The sequence below is a fragment of the Myripristis murdjan genome, chromosome 7 (genome assembly GCF_902150065.1).
Source record: "Myripristis murdjan chromosome 7, fMyrMur1.1, whole genome shotgun sequence".
NCBI lineage: Eukaryota > Metazoa > Chordata > Actinopteri > Holocentriformes > Holocentridae > Myripristis > Myripristis murdjan.
Window position 1 is genome coordinate 17,129,174 of NC_043986.1, and position 19,791 is coordinate 17,148,964.

General features: G+C 43.0%; 1 protein-coding gene across 1 annotated transcript; it reads right to left on the reverse strand.

The window, feature by feature from the left end:
- Positions 1-10,003: 10,003 nt before the first annotated feature.
- Positions 10,004-13,851, reverse strand: mafba (MAF bZIP transcription factor Ba). The gene has a single exon (XM_030055268.1). The coding sequence runs from the start codon at positions 13,375-13,377 to the stop codon at positions 12,151-12,153; it is 1,227 nt and encodes a 408-aa protein (XP_029911128.1). The 5' UTR covers positions 13,378-13,851; the 3' UTR covers positions 10,004-12,150.
- Positions 13,852-19,791: the final 5,940 nt, after the last annotated feature.

Below are 19,791 nucleotides of genomic sequence, written 5' to 3' on the forward strand. Positions count from 1 at the left end.
GGTGGCCAGTAAGTGGGCAGAGCTTGATTTAAGGGAAACTGGTACTAGGTATGTAGCATCTCCCCTCTCAGTCTCTTTCTCTCTCTCCAGTGCCCAGTGAAAGATGTGACCAAACACATTTTCCCCTCCTCCTCCCCACTCCTTTTTCTCTTTCATTCTCCCTTGCTCTTCACTTCCCAGGCCTCCCACCTCTCTGTCTCTCTGTGGTGCAGTGGGACAGCCAGCGAGGCCTGCGGCAGGAGCGCCAAGCCAGGGCCTGGATTTGGAGCACGGCTGCTCTCGGTTGAGCGGGATCCAGGCCCCCTGAGGGCTCGAGGGGTGGGGTTGGAGGGTGGAGGGTAGAAGGGGAGGAGTAGGAGGAGGAGAGGAGAGGAGAGGAGAGAGGGAAGAGAGCAGCGGCAGCAGCAGCAGAGGCAGTGAGCAGCACAGTTCTGGATCACCTTCAAAGAGCTCCAATCCCAACGGAGAGACTGGATTCCTCTGCGGAGAGAGAGAAAGAGAGAGAGAGACAGAGAGAAAGACAGAGGGAGAGAGAGAGAGAGAGAGAGAGAGAGAGAAGGGAGGGTATGGAGGAAGAGAGAGAAAGACATGGGAGACAAGGGGAAAGTGTGAAAAGAGAAAGGAAAAAGTGGTCTGAGCTATAACTTCTTTGCTGCTTTTTCCCTCTCCTTCTCCCTCCCTCCCTCTATCTGTCTCCTTCTCTTTCTCTCATTCTCTCTCTCTCTCACTCTCTCTCTTTCTCGCTCTCTCTGTGGCGTGCATGCACTTGCCCTTCATACAGCCGGCTATGCTTAGATGATCTATCTGTGTGCTGGAGCAGGGAGACATGGGAAATCTGGCCCGCACAAAGGCGTCGTTGTGCCTCCCTGGAGCTTCCTTTAGGGGCCAGCATGTGTGTGTGTGTGTGTGTTGTACATGTGTGTGTGTGTATGTGTGACAAGGATGAGTAGGAGTTTACCTTCTCAGGCCGCCCACCCTTCAGAGGGTTCTCCTACGGCACGTATATACACGCTCTCACACACACTCATATGTACAGTACCTCCAAAATCCAAGGACATTGCGGATCGCTATCCTGGAGTCTCTTACATTTGTGGTGAATGACTTTCAGGCGATGCATCTGTAAGCCTCTTAAAAAAAAAAGAAAAAAAAATGCAAAAAGTGTCAGTTTTGCAGGCCTCGGATACGTTCTACTGGAGATATCCATATTCACCTCGTGTGTGTGCATGGGGGCGTATGTGTGCTGTTTTAAAGGCGCGTGTATATATGTGTGTGTGTGTGTGTGTGTGTGTGTGTGCATGTGCATCACTGACAGACCTTCATCCTGAGTCTGGGTCAGCAGTTTGTTTAGCATCAATTAGAGGCTCTGTGTTCCTCAACGCAAGCGTGAAGGGAGAATTAACGTGCAGTGGCACATTCCCACCAGCGTATTATTACACACAACACCTCAGCTGGAACAGTCCTAATGTGTGGTTGTGCATGTGTGTATATGTGCGTGTGTATGTGTGTGTAAGTGGGTGTGTGTGCGCACATGTCTGTATTCATACATATAGGTATGCGATTCCAACTCAGAAATAGCTTTTCTTTCTACTTTTCTTTCCTTTTTTTTTTTATTCCCACTGTCTTCCTTCTCCTGACTCTCTCCCTCTCTCTCTTTCAAGGACCACAGTCTGACCACAGCCATTTCCCTCACAGCCTCTCCTTTGCCTAGCAACACACAGCACATAGTTTCCATGGAACAGGCCTTTAATGGGAGCGGAGATATATAGATACTGGAGGGAAAGTCTCTTGTAAAGACAACTGGGTCTAAAGATTTCCGACTCTTCTCACATACATACAAAGTCTGAAAAACACATGTCGTATGGCCTTGGTACAGATTTTCCTCTTGCAAAGGAAGCTTATGGGGAATGGAGTGCACAACACTTGAAACTGGGCTAATATCATCTTAATGGCAACACACTTAAATACAGGGTTCAGTCAAAATTAATGAAACACTAACATGATAACTTTGCTCTGTGGTGGGTTGTGTTTTACTGTCAATTTTGGTCCAGCCTTCCCCATGAGGAAAAGTAATCACTCTTAAACGTAATGATTAGAACTCCATCTCAGAAAGTGCTTTATCACGACGTTAAAGCTCCTCACAAATGCTTGGATAAGATTATGTTATGTCAGTGAAAAGATAAGACAAAAATTAATGTCCTGATCCACAAATCATCTTGCGACAACACATCCAGACACGTTGGTGGAGCCATTGTTTTCCTTCAGAACCGCCTCCAAGAAAGTTATGCATCATTCATGATCATTCGATATTATTTTGTCAGAAGTGATTAGAACATGCCTAACCTTCTTAGGGATTATTGGACTGATTCCATGCCGGGAAATGCACCGCACACTGGCACAAAATCACCACAGTCTCTCTTGCTGTGGCATTATTTTTATGTTGCTGTTTTCTTTACTTTGATCATTGTCTGTACAAAAGGTGTACAGTTTCAGCGCTTTCTTGTTCTTTGACTGATGGGGGGGATGGGATGTCAGCGGACTTAGCCATGAGGAGGGTTGCCTGGCTCTGCCAAGGTATGCCCTCCTCCCTTTCTCTCATGTGGAGCATGGCTCTATACTAGCTTGTAAATAGTGAGATAAGTGTGGTTTACCCGTAGCTGGGGTGTAAGGTGCACTCAGCACCGCCCTGACATGTCTGTGCCAGAGCCCAACAGGGGTGTAATTACCTGGGACAGGGTCAGCACTTTATCTTGGGTAAAAATACCTGCCTACTTATAGAGAGGGAAGTGAGAGGGCAGCTCCACGCAAAGGGAAGCCTACCTCCACACATGCCTAGCTCGCTGCCCCTGTATGTCAGGTAATGCTCAGATAGTTCCTCCTAACCCCTTTAAAAGAAACACAGAACATCTTTAACTTTTAAATCTTGCACAGGGAATCTCAGATGAAACCTCTCCGTCTTCTTCCTCCGCCGCCAAGGACTGACCTAGAAAACCTCTTTACTCACGTCCAATATTCCACCCTCTGCCTCCGTAACCGCAGCCACCTTTCTGTCCAGTACCTTTCCACACTCTCTCTGTTCCCTTCCTCCGCCCCTTTCCCACCACATCTGTCTCTCTGCCCTCCGAGTCAAGGACAGAGAGGGCCAGGCAGACTTGTAGAGGACAGCTCTGCTCCAATCACAAGACAGAGGGAGCTTGTGTCAATTAAATGGTATGTGCTTATGCCGCAAATCACACACACATGTTCTCTCCCCTCCCACCCTGTGGCCCTCTCTTCTCCACCACCTAATGCAGTGTAATCATCCTCATTACCTAATGAGACCCTACTGTACACACAACCCCCCCACACACCCCACTTGGTTTCACTTTTTCTCACACAAACACACGTGTGCATAAAATGGCCACAAGCCCCCACAAAGCAGCACTCTCTACCATGCAATGCACATAATAATCCAAAACTCAACATACACCACACTATCAACAGTGTGGCTCTCACTGTCACAACACTGTAAAGCCTCTAATGCCACAGTAATACTATTGTAGTGTGTATTATCAACAGGACAGTGAGCTCTGAATTAGGCTGGCAGTTGGGGAGGAGAGAAACCCCTCATTAGCTCCCTTCAATGTATCTGCTTCCCCTAATCTCTTACAATAACATAATCTCTTTAAAAGTGCTGCAGCTTAAGTCCAATCTGCCTAAACCTCACACGTGACTGAGGTCAATCCCCAGTAAACCTCAAACTATGGGGTCCCAAGAATCCCCCCTCCTCCCCATGCAGGTATTGCATCTGTGTTGTGCAGAATGACACAAGGCCAGGAATAAACTAGCGTCTTTTCCTGAACTGTGTCTTTTCCTGATTCGGGCATTTATCTCCCACCACAAACAGGCACTGGTGCCAACCTTATTCTTTCAGCCAGACAGAGCCTGACCTGCTGCCTGAGTGTGCCTCTGATCCCAGTGCAGTTTTTATCCTGCTCTCCCCTCCACAGCCTCCGTCCTATCTGACCCTGGTAGAGTACACTGCTTTTTTTTTTTTTTTTTTTTTTTTTTTTTTGATGTTTTTCCATGCTGTCTCTCGCCTCCAAACCACTTACAGATGTTGGCAGCGGGGAGCGTTGTGGCAACTCCAAACGAGGAAATCTAAAAAGAGATCAGGCTGTAAAATAAAAACGTAGGCCCAGCGAATGAGAAAACAAGGGTAAAGAAAGAGAGCGAACGAGTGAATGGGGGAGAGAGGGTGCAGAAACCAGAAAGAGAGAGCATTAGTAGACAATTAGTAGACAGAGAGAGACAGGAAAAGAAAGCGAGACTGTCTGACTGGGCATGTAAGAACAGTGATTTGTTTGGAGGGCTGGTATTTTGGCTGTTGCTTGGTCTTTTGGAGGTGAACTTGAATTCATATTTTGTGGCTGTTGATTTTGTGTCTCATCCAGTGTTTTGTCTTCCCAAAAAGCTGACTGAGGACAAGATACACAGGTATGGTCCCTTTAAGAAAATGAACAATTAGGGTGTCCTGGATGAACAGCAAGGTGAGAGCAGGACGAAATTATACTCAGCCAAAAAGACACCTGAATAAGGCTTTTCAGTGAACGCATTAATTTTAATTGAACTGCCGTAGCCGATGATGGAACCCTTTAAAATTCTATATGCTTCAAAACCACAAGTTTGTATTCTCCTTTCCAATTGCTGTTCCCTGTGCAGGTTTTTCCATTAAAAATATAACAGCATAGCAGGCTGTAGGACATAGGAGTGACCCCTTCCAACTGGAATTTACCAAGGCCTGTTGGAAAATAATTTGGCCGGGTGAAAAGGTAGACTTGGCCTAGCTGTGTGGTGGTAGCTCGGCGTTGCCTCCCTCCACCTGTTTTACAGGAAGTAGCCTTGTCCCCACGGATCAGAGAGGAAATGTGTTGAAATGCCACATCCTGTTCCAAGCTCCAAGTCAGAGTTCACTATAGCGAATGCTCACTGTGTCCAGACATCTCCCAGGGAGAAAGAGACCAAGAGTGTGTGTGTGTGTGTGAGAGAGAGAGAGAGAGAGTGAGAGAGAGAGAGAGAGAGAGAGAGAGTGGGAGAAGTGGCAGTGTGTTTGCAGTCTCGGCCACGCCACTCCCTGCGCTGTGATTGTAAAGATGAGTGACCTGTCTCTCCCGGCTCTCCTCTCCCTCCCTCCTCTTCTTTTCTCCCCTGCACTTTATTTATTAATGGATCCATTCAATTATTTACCTCACATCTTAGGGCGACAACAGGCCAGAACAGTACACAGGGTGGAGATGATACAGTACACATGCATGCATCCAGCGCACAGACACTGCCCATGCACGGCAACTCAGGTATTCACTTGGTTGAGCTAATTGACTGGTTGGCTCTAATTCTATTGGTCTACTTAGAGTGAATAGAAAATAAATGTGTGTGTTTTTTTTCTCCAACCAAGCAAAATTTGACTTTGCCGCTCCAAAGAAGGCCCGGTACTGCATTGCTCAGTATTTCAGTCTCCCAGGGATTAGGAGGCATTGTTTTACTTGTTAATTTCACGACTGTCATCTGTAACATTTTATCTTTTGTGGTTAACACACTTGAAGGGCAGCAAGTGCCGTTCCTGCATGTTGATGAAATATGGGCGGTATACCTTTAAAAGGCAGAAGGGGACACTATAACGTCCTGATTGTGGTGGAGGTTGATGGTTCAAACGTATCATTGACCGCTCGGTGTCTGCTCTTATCTTCTCCCTCCGGCCTTATCCCCGCGGCGGCCAGACATGGATCAATCCCACCCGGAATTGGGTTTCACATCCCGGAAGCAGGGATGTACACATGGGTCACTTTCATCGACTCACTGCGGCCATGGCCATAGGTATCCGTCATATAGACCATTGACTGGTTGTGACCATGAAGGTACAAATTCATCACAAAGAAAGGCTGTGGCGGACGAGGTCAGTGGAAACCACCATTTAACTCTTGTCCTCCAGCAGGTGGGAATAGACCCTTTATTGATATTATCATTAATGTTGATGTAATTACGCTATGGCATAAATGAGTGGCTCTAAACAAGTTATTTTTTCATGGTGATGAAATTGTGAAAAGAAAGAGCAATCATCATCAAAGGAAAAATTTATTTTCACATAAAAATATAATATATAATGCAAAATAAGTAACACCAAAACTGAAGGGTACGTCTGCATCCCTGTTATGTTGATGATGTCGAGTGTGTGTGCACATGCGTGTGTGTGTGGCTGACCTATCATATTCAGGCACACATAAACAAAAGGCAAACCAGTTGATAAAATAGTTAAACACCTAAGACACTGTAAGAAATGTGTTTTTTATGCAGCCATTTGTGCAAATCTGTGTGTGCATAGTTAATGGAATGGGATTATTATTTGTGTTTAATTATTTGCGAGTGCGTGTGTGTGTGGAGGGGAGATGGGGTGGGTTTGGAGGGTAACAAGCTGAAGATAAATAACAGATGCAGAGATGCTGTCTTGATCTGAAACCCAGACAGGGCTGGGCTCGGCTGAGGAGTGAAGGAGAGAAGATGAAGGGAAGGATAGAGCGAGATGAGCAAGAGACGAGAAGAATATGGTGCTTAAGATTGATTGCCATTGACTCGGGTCCAGTGCACTGAGATCTGTGAGATTCCAACAGCCAATCTGAAACACACACACACACACACACTAACTCATATATACGCAGACAAGATACAGTGAACACTTGGTAAACATAACAAAAAGTGAAAATGTAACACACGAGGGGAGAGTATGTAGACACTGAACAATATGAAACAGATAAAGAATAATTACAACAACATGTTACACTAATTCACTTTTCTTCATTCCATTTGCATGCATAGATATTTATGCATTGGCACACACACACACACACACACACACACACACACACACACACACACACACACACACACACACACTCACACACACACACAAAACACATACAAAGACACAGAAAGAAAAATAAAATCTTAGTGAGTGGTTAATGCTTTGTAGTGTGTGTGCCTCTCAGGAAAAGCCTGCTTTAATTCCCTAGGAAATCATTGTGATTTAAAGTATAGCAGGGAGGTCACTTGCAATGAAAGTCAGTGGACCGCTGGTGTTGCAGTGTCCTGGGTCGTGTGTGCGTGTGTGTGTGCGTGTGCGCATGCGTGCACAAAATGCCTTTTTTTTTTTTTTTTTTTTTTTTTTTTTAAGCTAAGCTTAATTAAAATCAACATGATAAGATACAGTTAAAATGGCATAATAACTGGTGGTAATTAAAATTTGCCCAGAAAAAAATTGTGCAGTTAGCAGAAAGATCACCAATGCATTCCTGTATTTTATGCACGGTGCACAGGAGTTTATCATTTTTCAAGTGTACGTGCTGCAGAGACAGAAATGCACAAACACTTTAGAATAACTGCGTTTAAATTGAGACTAAAGGCTTAGTGAGTTTCTAAAAGCTGCTGGATGTGAGGCTAAAAAGTTGCAGGGTCCGGGCAGTGAAAGAGAGCAGGCTGGACTCTGGGCTGCTGCTGCACAGAGCTGGACGTGGAGGCTGGCAGAGAAGGCTGAATGCAGATAGGATCTCTGTGGGGGGCGTGAATGTGTGATCGGAGACTAAAATCATTACAGTATGCCTGGTCACTGTGTCCTTGGCTCTTCAGCTGAGCTGAGGCTGATGCCTTCCTCTACTTTTTTCCCCTCTCTGTTTTTCCCTCTCATTCCTTCCCCCTCTTTTTCCCCTCCCTTTACAGTTTTCCACTATATGTTTCTACATGCACGACATAAAATTTAAAACCATATCTTTGTGGGTATAAATTTGGGAGAAAGTTTTCCTGTCTTCACCTTTTGTGTTTGGCTGAATGAACTGTGTCCTAGGTGTTGTCAGCCCTGCACTGTGTTTATGTTGCACATGAAATGCACCGAACTCCCTCATAAAATCAATAATAGTTTCTGACACAACAAAACATCACAGAAACACATATGCTTTAGTCATTTGTTATAAATCAAGAGGTTAATACAATGCTATCAGTCGTTTTCTCTCAAATAGTATATTTATTTAGAGTTGTTAGAGATTTATTATAAAGATAAAACAAGTATTATTTTAGCCTCTCTGACTAAATTACCAATCATTTACATTCATTGCATGTAATCTTATTTATTTATTTAATTATTTATTGCTTTCTACATTACTGACAGTGCAACATCCACCAACAGACCTTGGTGATCATTTTCAAGCTCTTTCTCTTTCAGTTCTTTGCGTCCAGCTGGGCTTCAGCAGAAGCAAATGTGCTGAGTTCCTGAAGCCATAATAGACCATATGATACGCAATACACAAGCCTATTTTTCCCTCCCTCTCTCTCTCTCTCTCTCTCTCTCTCTCTCTCTCTCTCTCTCTCTCTCTCTCTCTCTCTTTCTTTCTCTCTTCTTTTTTACTGTTGTGGAGGAAAAGGAGAGATAGTAGGCTAGAAAAGGAGGGTGTCAAAGATTCCCTGTTGACAACAAAATACTTTGGAGTTATTTTCGTCATTATCATATCTGTAAATATAGGCCTTCTTCTCCTATGGCTGGTTCACCCTAGCTGCACTCATGCCCCCAGGCTACAGTAGCTGTCCGTAGAGAGAGAGAGAGAGAGAGAGAGAGAGAGAGAGAGAGAGAGAGAGAGAGAGAGAGAGAGAGAGAGAGAGAGAGAGAGAGAGAGAGAGAGAGAGAGAGAGAGAGAGTGGGGTTGGGGGGCGGGGAGGGGGAGAGAGAAAGCAAGAGAGAGAATGTAAACCAGACTGGCCTTCCCTGGGTCTGATTGGTTGATTCCCTGCCTAGCGGTTTTGTCCTTGAGAATGTGCAGACACGGGGCAGATAATGTTCTGACACCAGAAACTCTAGACCCGGACCAGATCAACACTTACTCTCTTCTCTTTCTTCTCTGCTTCTATTGTCACTCTATACGGACATGCAGATTAAATAGTGGAAGTGTTTTTTTTTTTTTTTTTTTTTCTAATTTTTCCTAATTTATTTTTGCCTGCAAATCCAGAATACTTCACTAATTCTTTATCTTGCATCCCTGAAACATCCAAATGAGAATTGCCGTATTCTGTGTGCGCATTTGCATGCAGCTTTGTAAGACTTTAAGATATTGCATTGACTCATTTGGAAATATTCATTAATTTTCCAAATGTTAACTATGAAAATATTACACGCACCCTCTGGCGCGCATACACAATCTGAAATTAAAGTCCGGGAGTCACAGCAGTGCAAAGGTGACAGAGTGCTTTAAGCCTCGAATTTTGTAGGTTAATAGCTAGCCGAGTTGAGCCTGTAAGTGCTGCTTATTCAAACCCAGGCCACTGTTGCAAAAAAAACAAACAACCAAAAATCATTTTACCACTCCATGTAAATCTGAGGTTTTTTTAATCTCTTCTCCAGCGTGTTGCAAGGTCAAAGATCTCCTTTTACCGTGGGCTCTTGCAACGGCGGGGTTTCTGCAGGAGTCAGCATGCCAGCAGAGGCCAGCAGCACAGGAATCTCCCTGCAGTGCCACATAAACGGCCAGACCCACTTAGTTTCACATCTAATCACAGTAGGCAATAGGCTTTAATCCAAGGTTTTCTTGCTATGATTCTGTGGCCGCAAATAAAATAAAGGCCAAGGACAAATGGTGCTAAAATGCAAGCAATGACGATGTATGTGCAAATAAGTTCAGGATAGAGAGAATAATTTTCCAAAAGGCTATGTGTTAAATTTTGGCTCTATAACTGTGACTTCTGTGGTTACAAACATCAAGCCATCAACCTTTCAAAGAAAGTGTTTTTATAAGGCCTAGCAGAGGAGCCCATAAAGTTTTTTGGCAATTATTGTCCTCTTAATGTTGATGTCATTGCAGTCTTGGTCGGAATTATTAATTACTGGTTATATATTTGTAATATCGCTTTCCCTCATCCTGCACTGGATTTTGTCTCTATATATGGATGTTGGTTCCATGTCCTATGGGGACAGAGTAAAAAGTCTGAGAGGTAGTTATTGCCATTTCAATGACTTTAATAAGCAAAATAGGAAACAATTTCTTCCAAAAACAACCAAAAATAAGACAAAACAGAAACCAGCCTGAATGGATCTACAACAGTTCAAATTTAAGTGTTTTACTCTTATTTATATAAACAGGATTGAAAATTGATCCCCATCATCGCAAAGTACATGGAATTGATGAAAACAAAACAACAACCCGCTGCTGCAGTTTCAATTCGATTTCAACACAGTTGAATCAGTAACAAACCAAAGATTGTTAAATGCATGACTTTTCAACAATATTTCAAATGCAAGCACCATGCTTATTCGATATGATCTGACAGTTTGTTAATTTAAATCATTAAAATAAAAACTTTAACTATGCATCTGGCCAGCAGAACCAGAATCATCAAATAATAATAAAACAGACAAAAAACGTATCATATAACATACACATAGTTTTCATTTTGAGAAGTTGCACAACCTGAAATCCCCTTTTTTTACTGACCGGCAGAAAAAAAAATCAGGAAAACATATAGCATTAATAGTCTTACTTCGCATTAAAACGCTTTATAAATGTTAACTCTGCAAAACCCCATGGCATATAAGTTGTTTGGGATTTTGTTAAGAATGAGTGTTATTACTGATAATAAGATACAGGTGACACTAAAATATGCCAATCAGAATAAGAGAGGATAAACTCTGTGTTTTGGTATGATGTGGTTAGGGTTGCGCAAGAGTTAACAGACCGGCAGACAGCACTTCTCCTCTGAATTAGTGCCACGAAAGCCACATTGAATTAAAATGATAGAGAACATGTGCCCACATTTTACTGTTGTCTATGTGGGCTACACAGTATGTTGAAAACTTTTAACCATGCCATGTGTAATAGTGCGCAATCGATGTATTATGTGCATGGTTCCTGTAATATTCTGGTCACACGTTTGTCTCTTCAGCCTCGCAAAACCGATGCGAGTGTGTCCAAATATTACTATAAAACTTTGTATTTATATTGTATTGTCTAACAATCAAGTATCATAGTATGTCTTCCTGGAGGGAGGTTTGCACAAAATTCAAAATGAAAACTTAGAAATCATTATCCAAAAGTGCACTTGACACACAAAGTTTGTTGTATTAAAATGCAACTGAAAAAAATGCCCATATCTTTCGATCAATACCCCAAATGAAAAAACAAAAATATATAAAGTAGACACAAACACAACACAAAGAAAGTAAGAAGTTCAAACCAGCCTCCTCAATCTTGGTGTGCAGTTTTGCGGTTGCATAATATTTACAAGCCTAAAGAAACCCACACCATATGATACTGCACCGGCAGTCCTGCTGTTCTGTCCCCGTTGCATTTCTCTAACCCCCCAAACTATGGAGAAGCGCAGATCAACAACATGCTCTAAATATACACGAGAAGATGAAGGTACAAAATAGAAATTGTTACCATACATGTCCAGCATGCAGGATTAATATTTAATGCAGATTTTTTGTTTCAATATATATTCGAATATAACCAAGCAGGCAATAAATCAATGAGATGTTGCATAAAATGTCCCCCTGTGTCGGGTTAGTTGACAGAAGTTAGGTTTGCATAATGTGGAGTCTTGGTGTTGGAGATTTACTCAGATTACGGGCCCACTTGTAGAATGTGAGTCTCATGTGTTGCGGGCTGTGAGGCCAGACCTACTTGTTTCATAACAATGTCATCATTTTGAAGAACAAAATTATCAGACAACTGCCTCGACGCCATCCCACACTACTTACAGATTATTTAAAAGCTGTAGCCTCAAAGGAGAAAAAAAGTTCATCAGCCGATCCTCTTCTTTGAAGAAGAAAAAAGTCTCTTCACTACAAGCAACTAATCTACAAAGATGCTGCGACTGATCAGACACTCTACATTGCTCTTTGTATCTCAGTTGACACGTGGATGGAGAGATGATTATATATGAGAATAGTATTTGATGGATTATTCTTCTAATATGAATATAATTGTTACCATTATTAGTATAATCATAAACAGTATGGGAGGGTGTGGATTATTATCGTTTGTTTCTTCAGCCAGTCAGTCAGTTGTGGAGAAAGGAAAGGTGGTGGTGGGGGTTTTGGGGTGGGGGTGGGGGGATGTTGTCACAAGAAAAGGCTATTACAACTCACATGAAAAACTCTGGTGATGAAGGGTTGTCGCTAGTAGAGCCAGCCTCGCGGAACCCGTTATTGGCCCCCGACCCCGTCAGTTTCTCACACTTGAGTTTGTAGGCGTCCCTCTCCCTCGCCAGCCGGCTGATCTCCGCCTTGAGCTGCTCCACCTGGTTGATCAGTTGGGTCTTCTCGTTCTCCAGCACGTGCTTCTGCTGCACCCGCTTGAACCGGCAGGACTGTGCGTAGCCCCGGTTCTTCAGGGTCCTCCTCTTCTGCTTGAGGCGGATGACCTCGTCCTTGGTGAAGCCCCGTAGGTGTCTGTTCAGCTCCCTCACCGACATGGACACTAGCTGGTCGTCGGAGAAGCGGTCCTCCACGTTAAGCCCGCCCCCGGAGCTGTGGTGGCCCGCCGACTGGCTGAGGTGGCCATGCGGATGGTGGTGATGATGGTGGCGGTGGTGATGAAGTGGCTGGTGGGACTCCGGGGAGACAGGGGACGGGCTGTCGGGGTCCTGGCTGTGGTGATGGTGGTGCTGGCTGTGTGGGTGGTTGTGTCCTCCCGGGTGTCCGGACAACTCGTCGGGATGGTGTGGGATGCCCGCCCCATATGGATGGTGGTGCTGCTGGCCGTGGCCGTGGTGGCTGTGGTGGTGGTGCGGGCCCCTGTAGCCCTCGAAGGCGCCTTGCTGCTGCAGCTGCTGCTGGACGTGCGGAGGCGGAGGATGGCCGTGAGCTGCGGCTCCGATCAGGGCCTCCACTGCGTCCTCCGGGGTCAGGCTCAGTGTCTGCGGGTCTAGTTGCTGGTGGTACCCGCCGTTCGGCATCCAGTACAGCTCCTCTAGGTGGTTTTTCTGCTCTGTAGGGCTGAAGCTGGGCGATGAGGGCACCGAGCTGCAGGGTGTACTGATGGGAGTGGAGGACACAGAGCCTTGGGCTTGGAGGCGATTACACTGGCGCACCCCGGGGCGCTCCAGCCCGGCCAGGCCTTCCTTCTTGACGTCAAACTTCATCAGGTCAAAATCGTTGACATATTCCAGAGCCAGAGGGCTGCTGGGGAGCTCCGGGCCCATGTTCAGCTCTGCACTCATGTTGCTGTCGCGACTCTTTTGCAGATATGCAAAGGTACTTGCGAGCGTCGCAAAAACTGACTTATTAATCAGCGTCTCTTCTCTCCTTTCTTGTCTCATGCAATAGTTCTTTTGGCTCCTCCACCGTTGTGCACTAGCTTGCTGTATCATGAAACACCGTGTGATCGGATGGAAAAAAGAGGAAAACGAAGAAAACTAGTGGGGAAAAGTTTCAGACTAATGCTCTGCAAACGACATCGGAATTTGCGTCATTTAGCCTACTTCTGCTGGTCTAATCTGGCACAGAGACCAGTACAGGAGGTAGAGAGCGGTGCGTCTCAGTGCAAAAGTAAAATCTCAGTCCTTTCAGTAGAAGTGTATTCACAAAGAATCAGCATAAATAATAATATAAAAGAAATACCACGTATACACGCTGAGACGGGCACCAGTCCTCGTTGCAACTTCTTGGTTGTAAGTCCCTTTTTCTCCAGGAAAATAATACAGAAGCAAGTAAGCAGAGTAAATAGGGCGTCTGATTTTCGCTGAGAAGCAGCTTTTCCAGCTCTGCACCGCAGAGATTTAGGCTCGCCTCTCTGACTCTCTCTCTCTCTCTCTCTGGTATCCAGCAGACTGCGCTTGGAGCCAGCCAGGGCTTTATCCTTATAGCGCACCGTGACGTCGTCCAATGGGAACGGGACTAGGCGCTGAAATAGAGGAAGAGGAGGAGGAGGAGAGGAGAGGAGAGGAGAGGGGAGGAGGGTGCACAACACTTGACAGCTACAGACAGTCAGCTGACCGACTTCCCTAAAAGCAGAAGGTGGGAGGAAAACGAGGGAGAGAGAGAAAGAAATGCCTTCACTTCATGAGCACCATCGCGCTATGTTTTGCAGCTCCCCTTTTACGCACAATCCTTTCTCTTTTTATGGCAATTGCACGTCTGAATGAGAGACCATGCCTAATACTACTGGTATAAGCAACAGTCCTCTTAAAATACAGACAATGGAAACTTGTTAACAACACGCTAAAAGTAGACTGAAGAGCACCTTTGCACAATCTCATGTTCAGTCTTGAGGCATTGTTTTTTTAAACTGCACTTTTAACCTGTTTCGAGTTCCAGACAAAGTATCAAAGTCTTGAAACAAGGTAGAATGGGCACGTTGTTCCGAAAGTATCGTGAAGACACTGCTAAATTTCTTAAAATTCTGGAAACAGAATTTTGCTTTGGAAATAAATAGACGTTTCTCTCTCCATTAGAAATTTTTCACATGTTTAAAAAAAAAAAAAAAATCAACATTAAATTATAGATTTAGAAAACTTTGCTAACAGTGGAATATTTTTCAGTGCTCTCGGCTGATTGTATTTATATAGTTTTTTTTTTTTTTTTTTTTTTTTTAAATGTGCACTGAAAACATGTGCAACCAACCAACCAACACAACACATCATGATGACAAAGTAATCAAACACAACTGTGAGAAATAGGCTGCGGGCCCACTCACCAAAGGCAAAAAGACAGACAAATATTGGCTGACAGTATAGGCTAATATTGTAAAAGAGCAACACATCATTAACACAACACCCGAAGTGTTTCATGCTGACATTTCTCACGCGTAAAGACGCATAACTGCATTGAAATTCGATCAGTCCGCCCACTTATTAAAATTATCATTTTAGGGTCACAAAAACTACAAGTCTCTATTTTGATCTCTCAAGGACATCTGGACGTCACTAGCATCCCCTAACAAAAATCATTGTGATTTTTTTTTTTTTTTTTTTTTTTTTTTTAAATCAAATTCCTATGATGCAATGTGACTGAACAGTGATCTCTCTGTCCCTGGTGATGCTTTGTCTGCAGTGGTATGGCTATAATATTCCTATGGTATCCCTATAATATTCCTATAGGGGCTTAGTTTGCAATCATGTCATATATAGTCCGTAAAGATAAAGTTTATTTCAGAGGCTGTTTGTACTCCCAGAGTCCCAGTGTTCATAGACATCATGCTCCTCTTGCCTCGGACAGTTTGTTTTACGCTGGGCAGCATCACAACTGGGGATTCATTAGAAAACAGGCTCAAGGCTGCCCCTGCGTGGGCAAGCACATGAACCAATGAAGATAGTGAGATAGTGTTTAGATGTTCTTTTATTTTGCACTGTGATTTTATCACTTCTTTAATTGCTCGTTTTAGTGGTCAGATCCTGCAGCCACGACTGATAACACATAATATCCGTCGTCTGGATTCACAAAAAGTCAACTGCAACATATTTAAACATCTCACTGACCTAGTCTAACAGGTAGTTTGGCTGATACAGAAAAAGAGATAACCCAAGATGTATGCGTGCCATTGATCCTATCTTTATTTTAAGCGTTCGCCAAAGGGAAGTGTGAGCAAATGTCCCGCTTCCCTGCAAAAGGAAACTGCTTGTAAATGAGTCAATTTGAGGGATCGATTGGATTATCATTTCGTTTCCACCTCATATCCACGGTTGAGTACAGCCGCGGCCAGGGCGTATTGATTAGCCTGGGTGTGAGAGGAGGCTGCCAAAGATGAGATCCGATAATGAAGGTCTTATTGTTTGTTTAAATTCTTCATCAGCTTGACTTGCTGTAGCTGTGTATCAATAGATTAACTCTGAATCTAAAACATTTTTATAAATCCTTAACCTTATTGACCAAGTCTTTACTGAAATTTTCTGTGCATCCTGGAACTTTGCTTTGGATAATTAAATATTCCTGGAGTTAGTCACTGGAGGTGATCCTGTATTGCTATATGAAGCAATGAAGATACACATGAATAAAAGCTTCAAAATATTTAACATTATACGTTATTTTATATGTCATTAAACATTTTGAAAACAATATCCTCCTTTCTGTACCATTAGTTTCATAAACCATTTGATAAGCGAGCGGTAGTATTTAAAAAAAAAAAAAAAAAAGAAAAGAAAAAGAAAAGAAAAGATTACAATATGATATTTTTGACAAAAACTTACCTATATGTAACCGGGTTTTACTTTTATGATTATTATTACTAGGGTATTGTTATTATTATTATTGTTATTATTATTATTAGGCTATTATTATTATTATTATCGCCTATGACCTGGTCTATATATTCGATTAGAGGAAAAAGGCAACGGCAAATGGCAGCCCTGTGTAGCTGCTGTTATTAATGATGTTGGCTTTTTGTTGATCCTTGGTTAATTTAGATGCAGTCTAAAGCTCCACTGGACTGGACCATACGTTTACTCCATGCAGGTTGGTTATTTTTCTTTTCTTTTTTCCAGGTTTGATTGCAGTTGCTGAATCTTCCCAAGTTCGGGCTATTAAGTCACATTTCACAATTTTACCTGTACAGCCTCAGAACCCATTCTAGATTATCCCATACTGGTGAACAAATTAAAACTCCTTAATCCTATAACATTAAAACGACTGGGGAGCGTTCACGATACAGACTACAGTATTTCTATTTTTATTTCTTGAAGCTGCAAGCGAGCTTCCCAGTTCTTGACTCTAACTTCAAAAGCGCCCTAAGCGAGCCGAGCTGAGCCGAGCTGCTCTGAAGCATCTTTCCAGCGAGGCCGAGTCGGTGGCAGCCCCATTAGGTTGTAATGCTCTCTAATATAGCCCGAGTCCACCGTCTAATAGATCCAGGCAGGCCTGCCGGCGGCTCTCCCCCTTCGGTAATAACGGGCTGTAATGGAGAGACGAGATGTAAAAAAGCGTCCATGTCAGCAGCATATCGGTGGTTAATGATCTATTAAGTGATCCGTGTGCTTATGGACAGCGAAAAAAAAGTGTTGATGCTTGCTTATTCGCCCCTAATGAGAGTCCCATCCTACGGATTTTAGGAATGAATAACAGAAATAAAATCACCTTTAAAATGTTACATTTAACAGTTGACGCATGGAGGTTGTAGTGGCTGCAGTGCTTCCCACAGCTCACATCTCACACCTGCAGCAGGCCCGCTGGTTTCACACTGGAGGCCCATGGTGTGGCAATAGGACGAGAGATGATTCCCTGCACAGATCTGGATTTATATTCTGCTCCGCACGCCGACCTGAGGACCTATCCATGCATGCACACCCATACGCACGGCGTTTGGAGGCCGGGGTGCGTGGCCTAGAGGGCTTGGAGCTCGATGAACTCAAACTTTGCCTGTCTGGGAGTCTGCAGTGAATTAAAGTTTTTGTTTTCCTCAATCAGACTCTCTCTAACTCAAGAGGTAAATAACTGATCTTATCTGGCCGTTTTGCATGCGTAATAATTAACTAAAATTGTTCCCCCGTCCATTCCTCTAAACGTTACAGGGGGAAAAAAATCGGATTGGTTTGGACATAGCTGTGTTTGTAGGCCCGTGCAAGAGAGAGAGAGGGATGGAGATAGAGAGACATACAGTCCTTTCAGAAGCTCTGCTTTGATGAGCTTTGACGCAGAAGTAGCGGAGGGAGAGATTGGAAGCGCAGAGCTTGTGCAGCCCTGGGTTCAACCTGCAAAAGTTTTACAAGTACATATCTTGATTGTACATTGTGATGATCAATTACTGAATTAAATCTAATTTTTAAGTGAGCTTTTGGTTAGGGAGCCAAGGAACACGGATGCATAGCCTATTGTAAATTTAAACTTTTTATATTTTTCTCTCACTAAGAAAATCAGCTGTCATATAATTTTGATTTTCGGTGAATTAATGAAAGTGGTTTAAGGTGAGCAATATGAAACCATTGCAGGCATAACATCCTGTAGTCAATGTGCCGTTATTAAAATCAAAGTAGTCAACGCAGGCGTGATTAATGAATAGACTGATGCTCAGTTCTGCACTGAAATGTTATAGAGCATTTTAACTGATCGGTTGTGCAATGTATTTCACCGATGTATAATACTTTATGCACATCCCTTGTTTACTAAATTACCGACCAGTGTGTAAACAGATGTTTTCATGAACTAACTTCTACGTACTGGCTTTTGCATGAAATAGCCCAATAATGCCACTCAGCAGATAATGAATGAGCGTAAAATGTGCGCGATTGGACATTTGTGTTTGAAATTTTAATTTGATTATTTTATTCGGGGGGGCATGCAGTGGCCTAATTGCATTTCTAATCTAGCGTCATCAATTTACAACGTGCAGTTACTCACGCATTCTTGTTTACTCCAGACTGATCGATTATCCCCGAGAAAACATGTATTATTAAGACGTGTCGTCTGTGTAAACAGGCCAGCCTCTGGAAGAAGCTAACATCCCCATCAGGGATAATTGACCGAGAAGTCTTTCAAGAAAACAACAAGAGGTGAGATAAGTGCAAATGCAGGCTATCTCATAAATATGAAAAAGTCTATCGATTTAACACTGAACATCAAATGTTTATCTTCAACAAACACTCACTGTAGCACGCTGCCCTTCTCAACTGCATATCTGCCATGATAATTCATCACCAATATTATCATTGCAGTTATCAATGGCTGGTAAAAGTCTCACCACGGACCCAGGGAGAGGGCAGTTGGATCGCAGGCAAAATTAGGCTGATTTCTTGTGACAGGGCGCCTCTGGTGGTGCGTTTACTCATTGCTAATAGTTTGGAGTGCATCACCAGTGACATGTGGTATGTAGTCATTTTTTTTCTTTTTTTGGTATGAACCCTGTACTGACAGCTCCAACTTTCAGTTACTCTGCCTTAAAATAGGGGAGAGAGGCCGAGTGAGAGAGAAGGAGAATAAAATAATATGGTAGGAAGGCCAAGACATAATTGTAGGACTTTTCTGAGATTAGATGTCTCTGATTGACATGCTGTAAATATAACAACATATAAATGTCAGTATGCACTGTACTGGCTTGACTCCAGAAGGAAAAGAATAATAAATCTGCCTTTGTTGTGGTCATTTCATTAATGTAAATTGCTATGCTATGTACAATTGTTTGGCTTCCTTCCAATTAGCTCTTTGCTGAGGCTTTATGCATAACACTGTGTTTTATCATGAACTAGGGTTGTGTGACCACAGAATGCAGGCGACGCCACAAGAGCCAACTATCAGAGTGCAGGCATCACATAATTACAGCTAATAATCTCTGGTCGAGACCACAATTTATATCTGCAGTTTGAAAGCCAATAACTTGCTACTGTCATTCTAAATAAGCATGCAATTTGGATTAAATCATGTGAAGTTTTGGATAGATCATTGCAATAATTTCAAACCATGAACAGCACCTTTTTTTCATTCAACAACACTGACACAATGTGCTCAGGCAACATAAATAAACTAATGAAAAAATTGTGTTTTTTTTTTTCTTTACTAGATCATCTTTCTTTGCAGAAAATAATCCCTGTCTCTGAAATGCAATGTGGCATTAAAATGTCACTCTTGAGGAGCATCTTCTGTTGTTCATGGCCTTCTCTAATTGTGTGCATATGGGAGTTGAGAACCATATCTCTGGCTTATATTAAATTCTGGAACATATGCGTCATCTATATAGCTTGTTATTAAGCTAAGAGTAAAGAAAGGGTTTTTAATGGGCCTCAAATGGCTCTGTGTAATATCTCAGCGGGTTTGTCTGTGTAATTTCTTGTCAAGTACATGATACATAAAGGTTTTATGAT